At 37.0% G+C, this 21,987-nt stretch overlaps 1 protein-coding gene across 9 annotated transcripts in view; it reads right to left on the minus strand.

Annotated features, from left to right (window-relative positions):
• Positions 1–528: 528 nt before the first annotated feature.
• The window catches only part of ACOX3 (acyl-CoA oxidase 3, pristanoyl), a 53,325-nt gene continuing 31,866 nt past the window's right edge, over positions 529–21,987 (minus strand). For 8 of the 9 annotated variants that reach the window (XM_067298267.1, XM_067298274.1, XM_067298273.1 and 5 more), the window contains 4 exons: positions 20,462–20,636; positions 19,870–19,937; positions 19,040–19,126; positions 10,145–10,567 (listed from right to left, as the gene is read on the minus strand). In XM_067298267.1, coding sequence (XP_067154368.1) covers positions 10,448–10,567; positions 19,040–19,126; positions 19,870–19,937; positions 20,462–20,636 — 450 coding nt within the window. In that variant the 3' untranslated portion in view covers positions 10,145–10,447. Of the gene's footprint in view, positions 1,732–10,144; positions 10,568–19,039; positions 19,127–19,869; positions 19,938–20,461; positions 20,637–21,987 lie in introns of those variants that run through there. The other variant, XM_067298271.1, reaches the window with a different exon arrangement.

The raw sequence follows: 21,987 nt of genomic DNA on the forward strand, positions 1-21,987 counted from the left end.
CCTCTCCCAGTTTTTTACAAAGTAACTCTTGAGATAATGATCTTATCTACCTTCATTACAATTCTAAGTCATATACCATATTGTAAATAGTTTCTAATTATCACTTTGCCTTTCACAATGCTTTAATAAAGAGCTGATTGCTGTGATAATGTTTTAACTTCTTGTTAAAAAATATCTGATGCAAAAGTTTATGATGTCTTAACTTTAAACATTTATTTCTGGCTGCATTTTGACAAAAAAGAAATAGTGGCCAAATAGAAATCTACTCAACTAAGCCATTTTTACATTATAGGACAAGTACATCAAAATTGTTTACTTTTGCATCTGGACACACATGCATGGACTGAGTGTAAATAATTGTGTGTGTGTACGTGTGTGTGTGTGTGTGAAATCTGTATCCTTAAAATTAAAGTGTTGCAATATGTTGAAATGAAACACTGAGTTTTTAGATGTTTTTAGAGAATAATATTATTCCAGGTGTTGCCTAGATACATATGAAAGCAAAAAATACTGAAAAAATGCCATAGATGTAATTACTGAAAGTAGTGTTTTAAAGAGAGACCTTTGCTGTGGATGAAAACTTACTGTTACTCAGTCTGTGATTTAGTCCTATGCCCAAGCTATCACTAAATTTTGAAGTTTTCTGCAAAGTGTTGACTTTCCTCTTTCTCATACAGTGAAACTCACTCAGTCTTCAATGTATCCATTATCTCCATTTCTCTGGCCTTGGCAAATGCAGCTCTGTCCTTACCCTTTCCATGCAGAATACAAAAGATTATTTGCACATTGTCTTATCACAGGGCGTTGGCATTGTCCCTGGCTCTCTGTGTCTTTCCAGTGTCTTTATATGCCATTCTAAGTGTAAGCTCTTGATCTTCACTCTCAAGGCCCATCATAACCTAAACCAGTTCTGAAATCTCTTATTCACTGACAAGATGTTTACTCCAACTTCTGCTTATTCCATGATACCAAGCTCTGGCAACCTATTTTCTCATAAGCTTCCTTTCCAAACGGGGAAGCTCACAGAAAATTTCCAGAGGACTGTCCCATTATATTCTTTCACTGTCCCATTATCTTCTTACACATCTCTCCTTTAAACTCCACTGACTCTATGTTTATTAAAAAGTTCACCAAAACAGATCAACAATGTTCCAGTGTTCATTGGAACATTGCAATTGCTGCACATAGTGCTATCCAGTGCTCACCCCATCCATGGATTAATTTCTTCATGATGTGTTATTTCTTTTCTTCTATTTAAATTGCACGGTTTTGGAGAGAAGTGACTACATACTTGTGAGGACTTACAAATGCATACAAGCACTTAGGGCAGTGGGATCCTGGTCCATGATTTCTACTCCTAAGCATTATAGTAATCCTCCTTGCTCTTCACCAAGAATTCTATAAAAGCACAAGATGAAAAAACACTAGATGTCTAGAGTAACAGCCATGTTTGCCTGTTCCAGCATGTTAATTACAATTTGACATTGAATCTGTGATTCAAAAAAATGCCTGATTTAAGGACTAACATACATATAGTTTATCTTGTCTTGAAGAACAAGATTTGACGAGCAGACATCTTGAGTCATCTCAAGTCTTATGACATCAGAACATCAACGAATGAGTCTCTACAGGACATTGAAATAGTTTTCTTGAGCTATTATTGCATACCTGCTTGGGAATTTGAATACATATGAGGAAACATTTTGTTCAGTCAGAGGTGACACGGTGGTTCTGAGAAGTGGAAAGACACACCTTATTAGTAATGATGATGCTACTGCAGTGTACAAAGAAAAACAACAAATAAAACTCCCTCCCCATTTAAAAAACACAATAATTGATAATATAAATCAAACATCTAAGGAAGGTACCTTTCTGTATAAGTTTTTGGTCTCTAACCTCAACTGAAGCAAAATACCGCATGACCCTTATTCAGCTCTGAGCTTTCCCAGGTTAAAATGAAAAAGCAGAGAAAAGAAGACTTTTTTTCTTTAATTGTTTAAAATTTTGTCTTGTGAGATTAGCTGGTGAATCAAGTTTTGGATAATATCATTATGGGAGAAGTCAAGAAAACAGAAAGATGACTCAAACAGTTTAGTGCCAAGACTATTTCTCAACACACAGGAAAATCATTCTCTGGTTACATATGGAATCCTCCCACAAGGAACAGTGGGACAACAGAAATACAATTGCAAACCAGCCGACTTTTACTGCAGAAATGGCCTAACAGTTTGAGTATAATGAGGAGAAACCAGAAAAATGGACACAGTCTGAGGATGAGGAACCATGACATGGCTAAATAACGCTGTACCTATATCTGTGCTTGTTAGTACAGACAACTTGGTAGATAGACAGCTAAAATTTTCTTTGTAAAAAGACAAGCAAGCAAACAAACAAATGAAACCCAAAACAAACAGCAAGCCAAAAACATACAGGGAAATTCCCTGAACACATACTCACACAATAATTATGACAATCTAAGGCTAAGAGTGGATTTCTCCTGCTCAAGTAAAGTATGGAAAGATGGTACTGCACCAACTCCAAAATATCATCTGGTGGCTGTCGCTGGGACACCCCAGAACAGAGCCCATGAGTGAGGCTGAGGAGTGGCTCTGACTGCATCTCTGCCAGGGTTATACCATGGACCAACAGTGCTCAGTGCAATTGACTGCTGTGAAAAAATACATAGTTTTCATCTGCCGCATTGTGTAGCTCAACTGCACCGATGTTTTGCGTTGAATGAAGAGCTGGGCTCAGAGTGTCTCTTGCACACTTGCGTGTTTCCTTCCTTTTCTGACCTTATGGAAAATCAGATGGTGGTACCTTACTCAGGTGGGGAAGCTAGTTTTCACAAAGTAGAAGTACTTTGTGAAAATTGTGCTCTCCCTGCCTAGTGCTTCTGGCTGTGGGATTTATGCACTGCTTTGGACTGAAGCAGAATGCAGTTTCTGTGAAGCTGGATGACATGCTTTTAATAAGAATTTGTAAAGAGATCAAAACAAGAACCCAAATTCCACCCTATATGTGTCAAAAATAAGTTTACAACTGGGAATACTCCCCAGGAGAAATGTTTTTCCTGGCTCCTCCATCACACAAGTGAAATATAGCCAGTGCTCAATTCCGAACTCTTAAAACTCTCACCATTGATAAAATAGATTGAAAAAGCCAAGTGTTTGTGTGGGCTTAAAAAAATCATTATTTAAAGACACTCAGAGAAGTACATTTTGGGAGGACAGTTCAAATGGCACCAGCTGTTCTGAAAAGAAGATTTAAAAAAATCTTGGTACAGGATGTAACAAAACCATAGACCATTGTTTGGCTATCCCAAATACTGTGTGCATATGCACACACTTGCCTTCAAAGTAAACCATTTCCTTAAATCTCTCCCTAGTGATTGGACACAAATTAGATTTGTTTTGACATTCAACATTTTGTTCCACTTTTGGAGAGGCAGATAATATTATAATCACATCACCTTTTAATCTTCTCTTTGACATGCTAAACAGATTAAATTCTTCCAGTTTCTTGCTATACCACACTTTTCTGCTGCTTTGAAGTCAATATTGTTGCTCTTTTTTGCACCCTTTACTGATCTTTGCACTAAGGAAAGAGTAGTCTGGAATCTGGTCTCTGCCAGCACAGGCAAATACAAAATTATCTTCTTGCACACTACTCTCTTACCTTAAACATGTTTTACAAGGGTTATGTGAAGCTCTTTTGTTACTGCACCATACTGAGAACTCACACCAAGTTGCCCACTTCACCCTGACTGCCTTAGATTTCTTTTAGAAAGCTCTATTTTCCATAGTAGCATCCATTCTGTAGGCAGGCCTGCATTTTTATGGGTCTAACTTTGGATGTGGCTGTTTTGAAACTAGAGCTGAACAAGAAACAATTTTCTGAGCATGTAAATGTGAGGATCTCACATCTTACTCTTCCTGTGACACTCCTGCAACCTTTAAAAGAATTATAAAACACACCCTCCCCTCCCAAATGCACCGATACAGATAGGTTGTTGAGAGCAATCAGCTGAAGGGAAGAGGAAGGGATTCACCTCTGCTCAGCTCTGTCTGACCTCAAATGCCAGATCTTTCAAGCCACAAAATCTCTTTGTCTCTATATTTTTGGAGGAGCTGTTGAATATTAGATTTGGCAGAAAAGACTGGTTTAAATTTCCTAACCATTTCATACTATGATGTATGTAAAGCCTGTTTTCACCTTTATTTACTATTCCACCAGTTCTGTTGTGCCATCTGCACATTTTAATATGAGTGGCTTTGTAGTTCCAGCTCACTGATGAAAATAATAAGCAGTGGCAGGTCTAGGATTATCCTTAATACCATCAGTAAAGTACACTCAATGATTTCTTCACTGATGACTGTCTGAGATCTTGTCAGTTAGCAAGTTCTTAACCTAGTTTATGTGTGTTTTACTGATATGTAGAATGTTAATTTTTTAATCACTGTGTCATGTGACATTAATTCGAGTGTCTTAGAGGTATATATATATATACACCGGGTGCCATTTATGTTCAAACATCACAGTTTGAGTATACCTGTAAACTCCTCCAAGAATGAAATCAGGCTTGTCTGACAAAGTTCTTTAAACCTTTTGATATTAATTATATTGCTATAAGCTAATTATTTTATTAGTTCAATCCTAGTTCAACTTTTCCATTATTTTACTTGTGATTGAGTCTTTGCCCTTTTAAAATATTGGTACAATATTTAGCAAGCCTTAGTCTGTCAGAACTTACTCTTAAATATAACAGAAACGAGCATCAGGAGGCCAAAGATCTCCTTAGTCAACTCTTTATAGTCTTCTGTTGTAAGTTATGGGTCTGCTGAATTTATAGTGTTTACCACAGCGCAATTGCTTAACATCCTCCTTGTTTACTAATGGATTGGAAAGTTGTTCATCATCTCTGTGTGGTGAAAGCATGTAAATACAGAGCAGAACAACTTGTTGAATACTTTTTGCCTTTTTTGCCTCAATATTAACAATTTTGTCATCACAGCTCATGTTTTTGTTACAGAGAATGATGTGTGTCTATAGATTTCTGTTTTGATTCTTACATTTTACACAAATGATGTATTACATCGTAAAAAAAGGTTTCATGCTCAAGCAATCATTTTCCATTCTTAAATGCAACCTACCCCAAAATATCTCCTGGAGGTGGTAGGCCAAGTGTATGGTATATAAGCATACTGGCAAAAGGCTTGCTTAGAAGTCTCCCTTGTCCATGGATCAATGGCTGAAAGCACTAGGCATGTGTCTGTAACAGTCACAGGTATGATTAAACTAGAGCTCCATGTCTGTGATCCTTATACAGGCTTTTTTAGAACTTCTGGTTATCTCTACGTGGTAAAAATACTGCAAGTCCTTGCCCTTCTAAACAGAATTGTCATTACAAACTGAGGTATTTTCTCCATCAAAGAACTTATGTTTACAGCTGTCCTTCTCATAAAAGGGGAGACAACAATGGATGTTTCATGATTTGGCAAAAATGAGTTTTTAGCAAAGCTATGAATACAGAAAGTTGATGAGTAGGAGAAATGAGTTGGGGAGGGCATTCTAGAGAGGGATAGATGAGAGTGGGGGGTGTCATCCACTGAGACTGCACCTTTGGAGTCTTCTGCAAATCTCAACAAATGCTTGATACTAATGTTTACCATAGTTCCCATGCCAAAAAAATTTCTAGACATAAAGAAGAGAGATGCTGTTTTAATCTGAGGATTATTTTTATGGTCATAATTTTGGAAAGAGTGTAAAAACGTGTAATTTTGCTTCAGGAAGTCCACAGGAAATTGTTCTAGCCACGCCCTTGCTGGTCTATCCTTTGACAAACGCAGTGAAGAATATCCCGATGGAAGCTGCACTTTGTTCAAGAGAGAGTCATGCTGTCAGAAGGCTCAACAAATGCAAACAGACTGTAAAATTTTGGAAAACAAAAAGGCAAGGTAGCCAGCAGAATTGTTGCTCTCAGCAAAAATTACATTTATCACTCTTTCTGCCTCTGAAAGGAAATGATGTGAAATGCTCTGCTTGCATTTTAATAAACCTGTGCTTTTACTTGTTTGAGGAGGAGAGACATTTTATGCTTCTGTTCCTGCTAACATTGTTCTGGGTGGCCTGCTGAGATCACAGCTGACCTTGCCTTGACTGGATCTGTCTGTCTCAGATTATACTATCACATGGATGTCTCATGCAGTGAGCTCCCCTTTGCTTATGGTGCTCCTTGGGCCAGTGAACCAAGCTAAAATGATCCGGAGCCCTATTCTGATCTCAGGCTAATGAGAACTGGAAATAACAGAACATTACTAAGGCTCTTGGAGTTACAGCAATATGACAGGAGCGTGAGTCTATCTGCAGAAAAACAGCACCTCCGGGAAGCCCATATCCACAGAACTGCAGCTGTTGCTAAAGATGGTAGGACCTCCATTTGATTCCCTAATCATTTCTCCTTACACCATAGCTCCTACAAAAGGCCTGTGAATGACTCATGTATGTATCTTCCATACTGCCAAGGGAGTTCTGTGTATTTGGTATCCTAGCGCATATGAACAATTTGGGTTCTCTTGATATAAAAGAGCTTTGCGGATTTAACTGAGTCACAGCAGCAGAAATATCACATCACAGAGGAAACCAGTCTGAAATACCTTTAGCAGGTAGGCAGGTAGTTTGACAAGTCACAAAGAAGAAAAATAGCACTGTCCAGGAGACAAGGCACTGGGGTTACTGGGAAAGCTATGTCAAGGCTCTTCCAGGCCTACACACATTCAACTTTCCAGTGATAGATTTGGCTTCCTTTGCATGGCAACTGAAAGGATGGATTCCCATGGCCAAATGGTTTTGGACTGAATCTATTTGACAGCCTTTGACCCAACTCCCCAGCCAAGTTAAAATGACACATCCAACATTATTTGGCATTTGGGTGGGAAGTGACTTTTCTATTCTGCCAGAGGTGTCTTCTATTTAATGTCCTGTAAGAGGAACAGACTGCAAACAGTAATGACATCTCATGGTAGTTGTTGAATTATTACCCTATGATTTAGTAGAGGACTGGATGCCAAATTTCATTACATCTTGCTCCCTCCATGCTGCCACTAAACTCTGCAAGTTCACACTTAAATTTCAGCTACTCTTAAAAGCTGGGTACAAGAGACCTCTAGAACCTTTGGCTAAGTGTTGACTTCGGGAAAAAGAAGTATTTTGCTCACTTGATTTTACAGATTTGGTATAATATACAGGCCAGAAATTCATAGTCATAACTGATTAAAGGGAAAGAATGATTATTCAAATATATATACAGAAAATATTAAGGCTTTGATAGTTATCCAGTGCAGAGTGGATCTGGCCCACAGAATGAGTCTGTCTTTGCTGGAAACATATAAAGTGCAACAGCTGTTGAACACCTGGCACTGAGCTTGCAAACAGCCTTGATGAACAACCACCATGTCCCTGTTGGAGGTACAGAGATGTGTGATGTTACAAATAGTAGCTCCCCATAGCCTTGTTGTGGACCCAGTTCACTTACTTATTTCAGCTTTGGCACTTTGTCATCTGGACTGTAGTAAAATGCTCAGGTGTCTAATGCTTTTCGTTAACTGTGTAGGTATCCAAGGCTCTCATAAAGTTATGTGCTTAATGTAAGCTGTGTAAAGGATTTGCGCAGTTCATATTAGCATCTATAATCATGACATTTTACTGATTATCCTATTCTGCCTCCCCACAATCACATTCTTGTCAATACACTCTCTCCAATGTTCATTCCAGTCTAAGTTACAAGCTTTTCAGGACACCACCACTGTTTCCTGTCAGTTTATACAGTCCTTATCAGCACGGAGTGGCTCAGCTTCTCTCAGGGATTTTGGATGTTGACAAACTTCCAAAGTTTAATAGCAATAAATAAGATTAGCAGGAACAGTTTAGGCATGTATCTCCACAAAAGTGATACAATTCTGTTTTTCCTGTTATGTGTTTGGTGGATATCTTTGGGGCTTGCTGGCTCTTTGGTTTTGTTCTACTGTGATTTCTCAGTTTCTTTTTTTTTTGGACGAAGGTGGCTAAAGCTACTTGCCAAATATAGTCTCTTTTTTTTTCTTCTGGGCTACAGAAGGCCTCAAAAATAGATGAATAGTTTATATGCAAGATTTATACACAACTTTGTTACTTTTTGTTACTTCCTCCCAGCTGTGAGGAAAGAGACAGTAAAAGACTATCACTTAGGAAGAACTCAGAGGTGATAATGAAATCACATGCTTGTAAGATGTGGTGAAATAATGCTGCTGACAGTTGATGGTACAGAATGTGGAGCAGCCGATCAATGCTTCTGGATTTTGTATTTTGAGTAGTGAGGCATCGTTTTCCCCATTTGTCCCTTTTATTGACACACAGATCACGATGTTCACACTGTATATTGGAAATAATGTGCTCTGCCTATTTTCTTCATGTTTGCAAAAATACAAATTGCAAATACAAATTACAAATCCACACTTGCTGGATTCTCTGTAGATGGAGAAAACAGAAACAGATGAAGATAATCATATGGCTCTATGATTCTATAATATCTAATGATAGCTGTATTGATCTAGCTTTTTCCATGGGATGATGCCATCTATTGGACATCCTTAAAAGAGGCAAAGCAATTCAAAGAAAATAAATTCTTAGTATATACTGATTTTTTTCAGCAAGGCTGGCTAAACTTTTGACTCTTTCATATAGTTCAATAGCTAGACAAAGATTTCTACTGGGACATCTTGAATTATGATACCTCATTAGAAAAGAAGAAAGAATATAGACAGAAAAAACACTGGCAACAATCTTCTGGACAAAGAAAATGAAGTTCAGAAAAAAAAGTACAGGTAAAGCTTAACAAGATATTTTTATCCATTTTTCCAGTGGAAATGTGAGCAACTTTATTTATTTATTTATTTATTACTGATGTGTGCTGAGGGTGATCAACTTTAATTAACCTTGAACTGCTGTTAGAAACCCAAACTAAAACTTAAAAATTGTCTGTTTGGTAATGTACCTTGAGGTACTCTAAGAAATCTTTTTAATAATGGCCTTGCAATGCAGTCTCCTGCAATGAAATGTCTCCTGAGCTCTGTCAGATTTAGACAGAACTGTGGAAGCCTCAGTAGAACTACCTGATCACATGGTGGTGGTGTGTAAAGACTTACAAACTTTTATATACTGACATTGAAACTACTTAGGAAATTTTAAAACTTCTCAAAGGCAAGGGTCTGATTCTACTAAAGTGGAATTCAGTGTTGAACTCCTGTTTATTTTAACAGCCCAAGATGAAGCCATAAATAATAGTCAGCTTATAAAACAATCTCTCTGATTTGGTAAGCCTGCTCACAACAGCAAGGGAAGCAGGATTTAGGATTTAACAGTTCACAGATACAAAAAAGAAAAATTACTTTTTCAGTGTATCTAAAACATAAAATATTCTGAATTTTCAAAGCTTTATGTTAGTGTCTCTTCCTTTTGAAAAGAAAAATATTTACCAGTTAATATAGCTGACAGAGAAAAATTGTAGTATGTTCAATACTGCCTGTCAGACAGTTACATGTTCTTATAACACAATATTTTTAACAATTCATTTGAGTATATTCTGATCTAAAAAAGTAGGTGCAGTTTCTGTGTATGTTGACTTATCCCAGGCTTATTACTAGTTTTGTAGTCCTGAAAGCATTATAACTAACAGGAAACACATATAAGACTATCAAGCTTGCATTACTATACTTTTTAAAAAAATTGTAAAATGACTCATTTTCAATTAATTTCATTTATAAAGATATATACAATTCAAAGGCAGATTACCTGAACTCCCAAATTCTCTCTTACATTGGAAGAACAATCAAGTATTTTAACAGTGAAGCACATGAAGTAAATCAGAATAGCTTCATGGACTTTAAAGGGGCTGTCTGAAATGATTTCCATTTCTTAATACAGGTTTATCCCTGTTGGTGCTCTTAATGTCTTTTTTTCTTTTTTCTTTTTTTTTTAAAATTCTCTTTTATTTTGTTAATACTCTCCTAGAATCTTGAAAAAATACTTTTGTTCAGCATGTTTATAATCACTGGTGGGAGATGCTTGTTAATTATTTAACCTCTATAATATGCCAGTAAAGTCAAGACACCATTGGAACATTTTATTTATAGACACTTTGCAAAGCAATGATCTTAATGAATCTTCATTTTTTATATTTAACTGAGTAAATATGAATAGTGTGCAGATGTGTTGCTTTTGCTCTTGTCATTATTATGTCAACAGTCCTTGAGATCAAGTTGGACTTGATTTCAAAGTTATTCTAAGATTTGGCACCTCTATATGAAAATCTCTTTCATTTTCTGTGTTTGACATACGGTCTCATTTCCTCCTGATGTTTGAAATATGGTATCCATCTCAGCACCATCTGGCCTCTTACAAATTGTTTCATTTACAATCTTGACCTCAGCCTGCCTGTAACAGGTTTATTAATACAAAATTCTGCCCACCATGAAGGTCTGTTCAGAGCTTTGCTTCCTTGAAGGATCTCGGCCCACATATTTTTATATAACTGCAAAATTAAGAAAAAAAAGATTAATTTGTACAGAAAATAAAACCAGGAAAATTTCTGCAAGTTTAAATTATTCAACAAATATTTGGTTGAAATGGGATTGTGATTGAATTTCTAGATAACAAATGTGGTGATTATGTATGAGCTAGAATAAATACAAAGATAAAGGACAAAACTTCAAACTTGTGTAAACAACAGATTACCTGTGTAAATCATTTAGACCATCCTTGGCATAAGAACAGTTACCTTTGTATTTTTTTTTGTGATTATGTTGTTTTCAATTTGACATCAGTTGTATTATCAAAGGTAGAAATTTAGAAGCAGGGCTAAATTAAGCTAATCTTCATTCTGTCCACACCTGAAGACTGTATCTGAAAGCACTCCCGTATGTCAATGCATTCCTGGCAAATAACATAACTTCTCTCCCAGATACGAACTGTTTAGTCTGAGCATAAGAAATTCCTCTCTCATAAGCAGATTGTTAATTCATCAGCAATTTTATGAGGGATACATAGGATTGTAGAAATATGAGGGAAGGAAGGCTGTATCTTCATCAGCAAGTATCAGTACAGAATGATACAGTATAAGAGCAGTCAGTGATGTAAAATGGAAAGCCTTTCATTGACATCAAAAGAGGGCTTGGCCCTATATATTTGTGATGATTTAAATAAAAATTGAAATACATTCTTTGAATATATTTGCACCTCAATTATTTGGGCTAGAGCTTATTGATATTATTTAATTCATTCCAAGTTTGGTTTAATATTGTCTCTCAATTTTTTAAATTAATCTTGAAATAAATGTGAGACTGTCAAAGCTTCCATGGGGAAATGATGCCCAGACCATTAGAGTTTATTTTAAAAAGAATCTGAACTTTTATTCAGCGCTTAAAGCTGCCTGTTACAAATTTGGAAACTTTTCTCCTGCTCCAGTTAAGGATCTGTGGCTCTAGGCACAAGCCACCCTACTGCAGCACAACATGGATTATCCTGAATTAAATTCATTTGCCTGTTTTGTTTGTATAATCTATTCTATATCACATCATAATTTGTACTAAAATATTTCCATTGTTTTCCTTTCTCCTTTGCATTCCCTCTCCTTTCATATGAAACACAAACCATCCATAATTCATTAATGAATAAGATGTGTGAAATAGAGAGGAAAGTACGAGACTAAAAATAATCATAGGATTACAGCTATGGGAAAGCCAATGAAAAATTCAGACTGATATAAATGTTTAACATACATGTAATTAGAAAGAAAGAAAGGTATCCAAATGTAAGTGTTAATGCTACAGTATTTGATAAGCTGCACAGATAGCAACAAATAGAGAAATAAATATGGGCAGTCAGGAGACAGGGAGCTTTATTAAGTATTTTCTTTGAGTGAGTGACTGGCAGCCTTTTTCAAATTTCAGTCAAAAACATTTACACATGTTGAAAACCATGGACTGAGAGGTAGTTTGCAAAACTTGCCTGAATCCTGCAGAACATGGATTGGATATCACTGCTTGAAATTACTTTCTCAAGATGTGTTTAAATAAGACTCTTAAGATTTTACAAGAAACTTAGCAAGTACTTAGCAGAAAAGGAAGTCAGTAATGTTTAGATTCCTATCTGCATAAGATGCACATTATTCAGGGTCTGTATAGCTATAGGTGAAGTTGGTTGTCTGATGTTTTCAAAAGTCTTAAAATGCAGTGCTGCTCAACTGAAGATACACAGTTGCTGGAAGAGCTTTACAACATTCTTTTGCAATGGATTTTCTAAACAAAGGAAATTCTGTAAGAAAACTAAGCTGATTTCAGTGATGTATTCGGAAGTCTATCAGTTGTAAATTCCTAATATTAATGAATTAAATGTCTCCATGGCTACTATATTTACATGAGAAATCAACCCAAGCCTTTTGTTAGAATTCACAAAGTAAATCTCAAAAGGGGCTAGCCAAATCCATTACATGACAGCTTTATCAGTTGCTGATAAGTAATCTCCAGCTGACTGGTAGAAAGTATTCTAGGAAAGATCACTGTATGCATGCCCTGTATCTTATATTCTTGCTCATAGCATCCACTCATAGTCCCTGTTAGAGATAGAATATAGGGTGAAAATAGGCTTTTGGCCAATACAGATGTTCTTATAGATGGTGTTCCTTCTCCAGGGCCTCTTTCATTAACTTAATCCTCAAAAAATATATAGGAAGGGAAACAAAGTTCCCAGCAATGATTACGGTCCCCTTGTTGAGATGGTTTGAGATGTAGTGCTAACCCTTCCTTCTTTATTTGTAGATACTGTGTTCCCAAAGTAATCATTTTGTTAGGTCGGTGTCTCTTTAGAAACATCTGTGCTGCCTTCTGTATGGCTTGAGCACCATAGAAACAATGGACAATTTTAGACAGCAAGACACAGATACCACAATATTGAGTACGCTTGACTCAGCAGTCCTGTCAAACTTCCTGGCATTCTCCCCAGGCTCTGGAGATTTGCTACAGGGTCTGTCCACACCAAACAAAACTACTGTACTGCTAGTCTCTACATAATAGTTATCCCACAGTTTGGCCCTGCTGACTAGAGTTGGCCAGTAAGCAGGATTTTGGTTTGTTGAGGCTTTGGAATGAAATGCAGCCCTTAAAATACATCAATAAAAAAAAGCAGAGAGGAACAATGACTTAGAATAGCCAAATCCATGGTGCACCCACATCCTGAATCCTGCATGTATGTCTGGTTATGACACCTCAGAAAGGATATGGCAGAACTAGGAAGGATACAAAGCAGGACAACAAGGCTTATCAGAGGAATGAAAAGGCCCCCACAGATATTGAATGGATATGGACTGAGAACAGGAAGTACTTTTTCACAGTACTCATACTTAAATTACAGGACATGTTGCCACAGGGTTTCACAGAAGCCAAAAGATAGGTGGATTCAAAATGGATTAGAAAAGTTAATGAAGAATAGATACATTGGTGGCTATTAAAAAGGATGATAGAAATACAACCTATGGCTTGAGAAACCTCTTCAACTACCAACTGTCAGAAGTCGAGACACCAGGAGAAGAATATGTCTATATGTCGTCTGTTTTGTACAATGTTTTCCTTCTGCTATTAGCTACTGTCAGTAACAGAGTATTAAGTGAATTGGATCCAGTGTGGCCATTCTCGTGCTCTTGATACAATTTTTGCTTTGTGTAATTTCGACTATACAAAAGAATGCCTCTGAATCTGAACAGGGATGAATTACATATTAAAGCAAGGAGAAGCACTGACAAAACAGAATCTTTCATATCTATATTAAGATCCCTTGGGTCTCTTCGATTTTTGACCAGAATTTTCAAGTTGAATCTGGGACACCTTACTGGGGAAGGTGTCATCAAACCAATGTGATTTATGTACAGAGCTTATATTTCATTGCATAAGTGAAATGACATTTGAAAGGGGAAGTAGGTGACTCTTTGCATCTTTATGCTTAACAGAGATGTTCCTGGAGTAAGTCCAGGATTAAATTAGCATGTACAGAGTAATGCTGTTGCACTAGTTAGTAATAGACCCAAACTACTATACACTGCTTGATTCAGTTACAATCAGAGATATTTCATGACAGGAGATCCTGAGATGGTCAAAGCAGAGGAGAGGTGCGAGAGCAAGGACGAGATGCTGACTTCTGTGAATCTATCATTAATGAAGTAAACAAAGCCAGTGTTTCTTAAAGCCTTTTTCATCATTTCATTTGCGATAGTTGGTGCATACAATCTACAGTCCTAACAATCCTTAGCCTGGGACTTGTGCTTCCTAGGCTGTGAAACATATATCACGTGCTTATATTGAAGGGTTTCTAGGAGCTTTGATTAAAAGGATTTTAAATACTTTGAGATTGCTAGATGAAAGGCAATGTATAAGTATTAAGTGAGAGTCACTGGCTACACAATTGCCAAGTGTTATGAACACACTGGGTGGATGAGATGATTTGAGTGTAATACTAGGTATTACAGAGTTTCCAGTGAAGGGGGTTTGCCAAACTCAACTATTTACTAGCAGAATGATAGCAAACTTGAGCATCAACTTACTCTATCCTCCCACATACGTAAAAAATTCCAAACAGAGCTAATTTGATTGTGGAAACCTGCTAGGTCTAATTTACCTTAGAATATGTGACATATTGCTGGATGTTTGACATGTTGCTGTTGAAAACATATCAATTTGGTTTTGTCTTGAAAAATACATATATATTTGAATATTTAAGAGATCACTTTCAAACACAACCAAATAATTAAAATGACAGGTCTAACATTAAGTGCTCTTTCCTACAGGCTAAAAACTAAGGAGGCACACTAAGTCACCATGCTGAGGTGCAACTCTCCACTGTACTTTTCTCTGTTCTGTCACTGTCAAGCTCAATTACTTCATTCCAAAGAGAAAATCAAATTATCTGCTCACAACTGGAACTCTTCAAAATTATGCAAAGTCCACAGTAGACATAGACGCACCTCAAATAGTCTCACATATACTTTGTTTTCCTCTATTTGTATGCATACAGCATGAATATAATCTGTCTCTCTCCAAGGCAGGAGTGCAAAAAGCAAAATCTACATGCTACTCCTCAATTTTCTTTCAGTTGTGAAATCGCAGAGATTCTTTGAGGAAGATGGGAAAGAGGCTGGAATGTGAAAAGTGCATTTTACGAAAGCACCTCCATGACCACTTTGTTGGAAAGTTAACATTGTATTTTGAGTGACTGTCCATATGCATGTTCCATTTTGGATGATTCCAAAGTAATGCCTGCTCCACTTGAAGGTAGGTTTCAAAGTCATAAATGAGCAATGCCTAGAGAATAACTTTATTCAATGCAACTTCTATTCCAGAAACCTCCACAATGACAGTTTGGGAACGATCTGGTTGGATGTCCACAGAGCCGTTTTGCAAACACCTAGAATAGTCATGTTCCAAAGCATTATTAGAGGTCTGAATGAATGAACTCTGATTCTTGATGCATTTACAGGTTTCCCTGACGCTATCCAAGATGCAGGCGGACTGTCTTGGGGAATTTATGTACATTTTGATTTTCTGAAAGTGGAAATAAATAGCCAAATAGCTTTCCAAAAAGACAGCCCTAGGTGCATCAAAGGATGCAGTACTCCTTCAGCTCAACCATATGAGGAGATGCTTTAGATCGAAAACAGAGATGCTTTGGGAAGAAGACTCTTATGACAAAATTGAAATTCCACAGGTTTGAACTCACCATGAATAGTTTGATATCCTCTATTAGCTTCTTAGCAATAGCAGCCAAGAAATTTTTCCATGGATAGATGAAGTAAGTCTATTGCCATTAGTTCATATGCCAAAAAGGACTAGATTTAGGTCCTACTTCGGAAATTCTCCCTCACATCAGAGAGAATATTTTAGACAAGTTATGATGGACTTTGCTTTTCTACTTGCGTGTCTTCAGCTATATGTTAAGTTCCTTTAGGAAGTGAGTAACTGACTCAAGTGAGACCTCCTGGAAGATGATGGGAAATATCTTTCTCTATCAGGAAGCAAATGAACTTGCTTATGGAGAGAAAGTTTGAAAAGCTCAAGACATGGCAGGCAAGGGCATCTCATTGTTTGGCTGATAGTCCACATATCATGTAGAGAGTGAAAATTATCTAAACACAGAGATGCTGTGCCATTTTAGGTGTTCTGAAGTTTCATGCCTGCTACCATGAGTCAGGATTGTTTTCACTGTGATGGTGTGATAACAATGCAGCAGTATATATTCTGAAGCTCAAAATATAAATTAGTTGGAGGAGTTCTGTGGACTTTACTCTGTATCTCTGGCATCATTTTTGAGGTTGTTTTTTTTAAGCAGTTATAGATGCATTCAGCTGAGTCATGTGTTCTAAGATCAAGTTCACAGATTTACCTAAGAAGAAAACTTGGAACTGGCATCTCACTCTTCCTGAGCTTGAGAAGTTAAAATTTGTAAAGAGAACTCTCCTTAGGAATTCGATGCTCTCCTGAACAGTAAAGATGATTCACATGAAATAACTGTATTACAGGGATATATCTTGATGCCAAGCAATCTACTGAAAACCCATGGTTGAAGAGAATTTTGGCTTCGGCACAGGCTAATGGAATCACAGAGCTTATTGAAAAATGACAGATAATGGAAAAAAGCAAAAAAGAGGAAAAACTACATACTAAAATTGTTTCAGAACAGAATCACAGAATCACAGAATTGGTGAGGTTGGAAGGGACCTCTGGAGATCATCTAGTCCAACCTCCCTGCTCAAGCAGGGTCACCTAGAGCACACTGTACAGGATCCAGGTGGGTTTTGAATATCTCCAGAGAAGGAGACTCCACAACCTCTCTGGGCAACCTGTTCCAGTGCTCTGTCACCCTCACAGTGAAGAAGTTTTTCCTCATATTTGGATGGAACTTCCTGTGTTTCAGTTTGTGCCTGTTGCCTCGTGTCCTGTTGCTGAACACCACTGAAAAGACACCCTCCATCCTCTTGACACCCTCCCTTGAGATATAAGATCCCTCCTCAGCCTTCTCTTCTCCAGGCTAAACAGGTCCAGCTCTTTCAGCCTTTCCTCATAGGGGAGATGCTCCAGTCCCCTAATCATCTTTGTAGCCCTATGCTGGACTTGCTCCAGTAATTCCATGTCTCTCTTGTACTGGGGAGCCCAGAACTGGACACAGTACTCCAGGTGTGGCCTCAGCAGGGCTGAGTAGAGGGGGAGAATCACCTCCCTTGACCTGCTGGCAACACTCTTCCTAATGCACCCCAGGATACCATTGGCCTTCTTGGCCACAAGGGCACATTGCTGGCTCATGGTCAACTTTATATGATCTGAAGAGAAACCAGAACCAAAGGAAGTGAGTTTTAAAACATTGTAAACCAAGTACACTGTCTGAAACAGACTGTAGAAGCTCAGTCTCAAGAAAACATGATGTAGCGAAACAAGTGAAGACAAGGAACAGGAAATTTGCTCTTTACGCCCTTGATGCATACTCACTGTATGAATAATATAAGGATTAAAGGGCTCTACAGACCTTTATTCCTGAGATATAAACACAGCAATAGTTGAATGTACATAAAAACAAACATTGGAAACAGAATCTATTTACTTTATTCTTAAATATACAGTTTTTCTAGTTAGAGATTTGTTTTAGAAGAGTTGCAAGAAATTATATCTATGCATACAGATAGATACTTCCTCAAAGTCCTTTGCCTTGCAGTGGCCTGAGAAAAAAACTGACACACACCAAATCCTTAATTACTTGGACAAGATGAAGACAGACCACATCTAGAGATAACTGTCACACAGCAGCACTTCCACAACTTACTGCAAAATGTTACTGCCCATGTACTACTATAACAGACACTGCTCCAAGAGTGTGAAAGAAAGAAAAATAACATCTTCAGATATTTCAGAGTTATCCTGATGTCCTCCTCTCAGGACTAGAGCTTTTCTACACTTTCTAGCTAGGAATCAGGACACCAGCTGACTCCCTCCCAGCACCTACACCTTACTGTTACTCTGAGGAGATCCAGCTTCTCTTCCTCCTCCCTAAGGAGCCCATATGCCTCAAAAATCTTGAGGAGACTGTCGTTCTGTTGGTGTTGGGCGACTGTCAGTGCTGAGATCTGCACTCAGATATTCAAGTCCTCTTACAGTTTCCTAAGCTGGAAGCTTAAAGAGCTCTGGCTACATTTGAAAATACCGGTTTGTTTTTAACTGAACTTGATTGAGGATTAATGTCTGTGATGCATCTCTCCATAAATGTTATCATCATCATTATTTGGCTTTCAGTGTCTATTTTGCAAGTCATGCATCATTAATCCATGCCAAGATACTCTCTGTCATATTGTAGAATCCCCCCTGGATAAACAAAATTCTCTCATACTCGTGCATTGCTGGTATTATCATTTTTAACTGAAACAAGTTTTAAATTTTCCTTTCTCTTATTAAGAGTAATATTGTAAGAATCTAATGTAATATCTCATCTAGGATATTAGTTGTAATGGAATTACGATTTAGGATAACAATGGGCAACACAGAAACAAAAACATATGAGGAATCTTTGTCCTTAAATCAATGGGAATTTTGCCAGTGATTTTATAGGGTCAGAAGTTCACCATAAAAGTAATAATAGCCACCAAATTAGTTTGATGGGATAGAGGTTCATAAACAGGTAATTTCCTAAGGAATCTAGGAGATGGTATAATTATTTTTTTTTCAGTTCAACAGTACAGGTGCCCACAAGAGCAATTAAGAGTAATACTGTACGACTTTCCCACTGAAGCATATCTCCAGCAAATGCAAACTGCCATTGCTCTGCTGACAACAATTTAACTATGGTACCCTGTACTGAAAGAGGGTTTTCCCTTTCTTTCCTAGCTGCAAAATGTCTTGAATATGCTATGGCCATTTACAAAAACAATCCGTTTCAAGATGATTAGATTTATAAATATTAAAACAGGTTTTATTACCTCTCCGTTAGCTTTGCCAATGGGAGAGTTGAGAATAAAGTCAGGAGGAGCAAAGACATCAACCAAGGCAATGGCATCATCTTTCAACTGTTTAAAAACAAAAGACATACATTTGGCAATTTCTGTAGATATCTACGGCTATCTGTGAACTCCAGAGCAGTATTAAATTACTTCCATAAACTACTAGCCAGTGGTAACTTAAGAGAAATCCCCTGTAAGGAGACAAGGTTTATTTTGCTTTTTTTTCCTCCCAAGATAATTACCAAAAAGAGATTGTATTTTAAATGCTTTCCTTCGTCACTTATGAGTTTTAAGACACATTTTAACTAAGATGGTACTGTTCATCACATAAAAACACAGACTTAAGAACTCTAAATACATAACTTCTTTGAAAATTTATCTTACGAAAAATATGATCCAGTTTGAAAAGCTTTTGTGTTGAGAAAAAAAATTCATGAACTAACAACATAATTAAATAAATACAACTGGATTTGAGATCTCAAGTATTTGGCTACAACATAATTAAATAAATAGAACTGGATTTGAGATCTCAAGTATTTGGCTAGTTTTCCAACAAAAATTGCAAGGCCACAAATGAAAGAGCATCATTTTGTAAGATATATTCTTTTTCAGTTTTTGGCAAAAAAACTAGGACTAGATTCAGGGTCAATGGGTTATTAGCCTTCTCTTGATATCAAGTTATTTAGAAACAATTTATATAACATCCTGCTAACTTACCCCTTGAAGTACAGCACAAGTGAAATGTTTCTTTTTTAGTATTCATATATTATATTATTATTTTATCACAACAAACAATATCGATGGCTTACCCTGTAGCAAAGTTCCAAAATAGCATTCTGAATAAATCTTCCAGCTTGTTCACCGGAAACATAGCCACCTGCAAATACATTTACAATAAAATGATACAAAGAAGCTTAAACCAGTTAAATTTATACTGTTACAAAGTTTTATCAGTTCAGTACTCAAGAGAATAAATGCTCTTGTGTAATTGGATTGACTGTCTTTCATTAATGAGCTGACTGCAAACCCCTTGGTCTAAGACATTTGGAGTCTTTCGTATGAATAAACTACATTACAGCATCTGGCTGTATATTCTCTGTCCTCTCCTGCAAGGACTGGACCACACCAAAGCTTGTGAGCACTCCATCTTCTCTGAGCTAGGAGTGAATCTTTTGGGTTAATTTATAGCTTTATACTTCCAAATCCCTGCTCCTGAAAATTCTGCCCAGAATGACTGTTTTACATTATACAGGCAACAAGAAAATGCTCTAATGTAAATCTTAATTAGGATTCTCTCCTCCTGCCAAGAGGCAACATGTGGAAAAAAAAAAACCCAACTAATTTTGAAATTAAGACTTTTACAAAGTGACATGCATAATGTATACAGGGAGCTGACCTCACCTTGGTAGAGCACAGCCAGATGTTTACTTAAAGACCAGAGGCCATACAGAGCACTGAGATTCTTAAGCACAGGCTGCAGAGTAGATGGCACGCTGGGATCATGAGCGTAGTCATGATATCTTTGTAAGACTGTTTGTTCAATAAAAGCAATGGATAATGATCGACAGTAGTACACCTTAGGAAACAGAAAAGAAGGATACTGAGTAACAAAATACAAGGAATGAATGCACAGCTGGTTCAAAATGGTGTTGCTCTGGTGAAGCTAGTGGAGATTTGTTCATTTAGATCTGCTGATAACGTAGCTTGAGATTTAAAGAAAGTCTAACAAGAAACACTAGGAGAAAACTTTCTACAAGGTCTTTGCAAAGGTTAGTCATAAAATGCCTCATGCAAATAGAAGTAAGATCCTAATTTTCCTCTGTGGTCCAGTTTGGGTAGTCACACCAATCCTAAGAGAGGGCAGATTCAATGTTTAAAATCTAAGTAGTGTAATTTGGCAGCACCTTGCAGCCAGACTGTGTGGGATCAAGTAGCTACATCAGAGAGGAGTCCATGGAAAATTGGGTCTGATGACTTTAAATGGATGATCAATAAACCCATACAACTCTAAGATGATAAAAGTAGGTTTAGATTTTAATTAATATTATATAGAATTTTATAAAGGGAATAAAATTTTTAAAGAGGTTCAGTAACCTACTGAAAACTTATCACAGTCCATTCAATTAATAAAAAAATTAAATCTCATCATGTAAGCATGACTGGATTCAATACAATGGTCTGCAATATGTTTTGAAAGAACTACCCAACTAATCCTTGCCAACTATCTGGTCAGAAAGGCAAAACTCACCACTTACTGTTAACACAGAGTATAAAATCTTAAATAGTTGTACTCGCATAGGAAGACTTGTCTACCTTGATATATTTCACCTTTGTTTTATCATGGCATATGTCATATGATGAAATAGGCTGCTGAATGAAAACGCTCTAGTGGGTGAACAAGAGCGGACTATGAAACTCTTTCTTTTGTGGCTGATTTGTTGCACTACTGTAAACTGGTATTTGCTTTTAACTAATTTGTTCAGTTTGTGTCATTTAGAGTTAGTTAATTAGCTTTCATTTTTTTTAAACTTGCATTATCCTTGCATTTAAATCAATTGTGGGATTTAAGAAAGGCATATTGCAAAGATCACTGTCTCTCTCTCTAACTGTTCAGTGGCATACTTAATACCAAGCTAATATGTAAGTATGAACTGGAAAATCCAAATCTATTTCCTGCAGGCTTAGGAAGGACTTCTGCCCTTACTAGATGGACTTGTTTAGATCAGAATATTGACATGGGTGTCAGTTCTCTAGCCATAAAGAAATAGGTCTCAATATCCCAAAAGAAGCATTAAGAATTATTTCTATATTCTTCTTCCCTATAACTCTTCTTCCTTCTTCACCTTTGCATGCATTTCTGTATTGTTTTAATCAAGCTTCTGGCTGAAGACAAACAGACACTCCTCCTTCCTGAGGTTTCTAACCTT

Source organism: Apteryx mantelli, chromosome 5 (genome assembly GCF_036417845.1).
Source record: "Apteryx mantelli isolate bAptMan1 chromosome 5, bAptMan1.hap1, whole genome shotgun sequence".
Taxonomy (NCBI): domain Eukaryota; kingdom Metazoa; phylum Chordata; class Aves; order Apterygiformes; family Apterygidae; genus Apteryx; species Apteryx mantelli.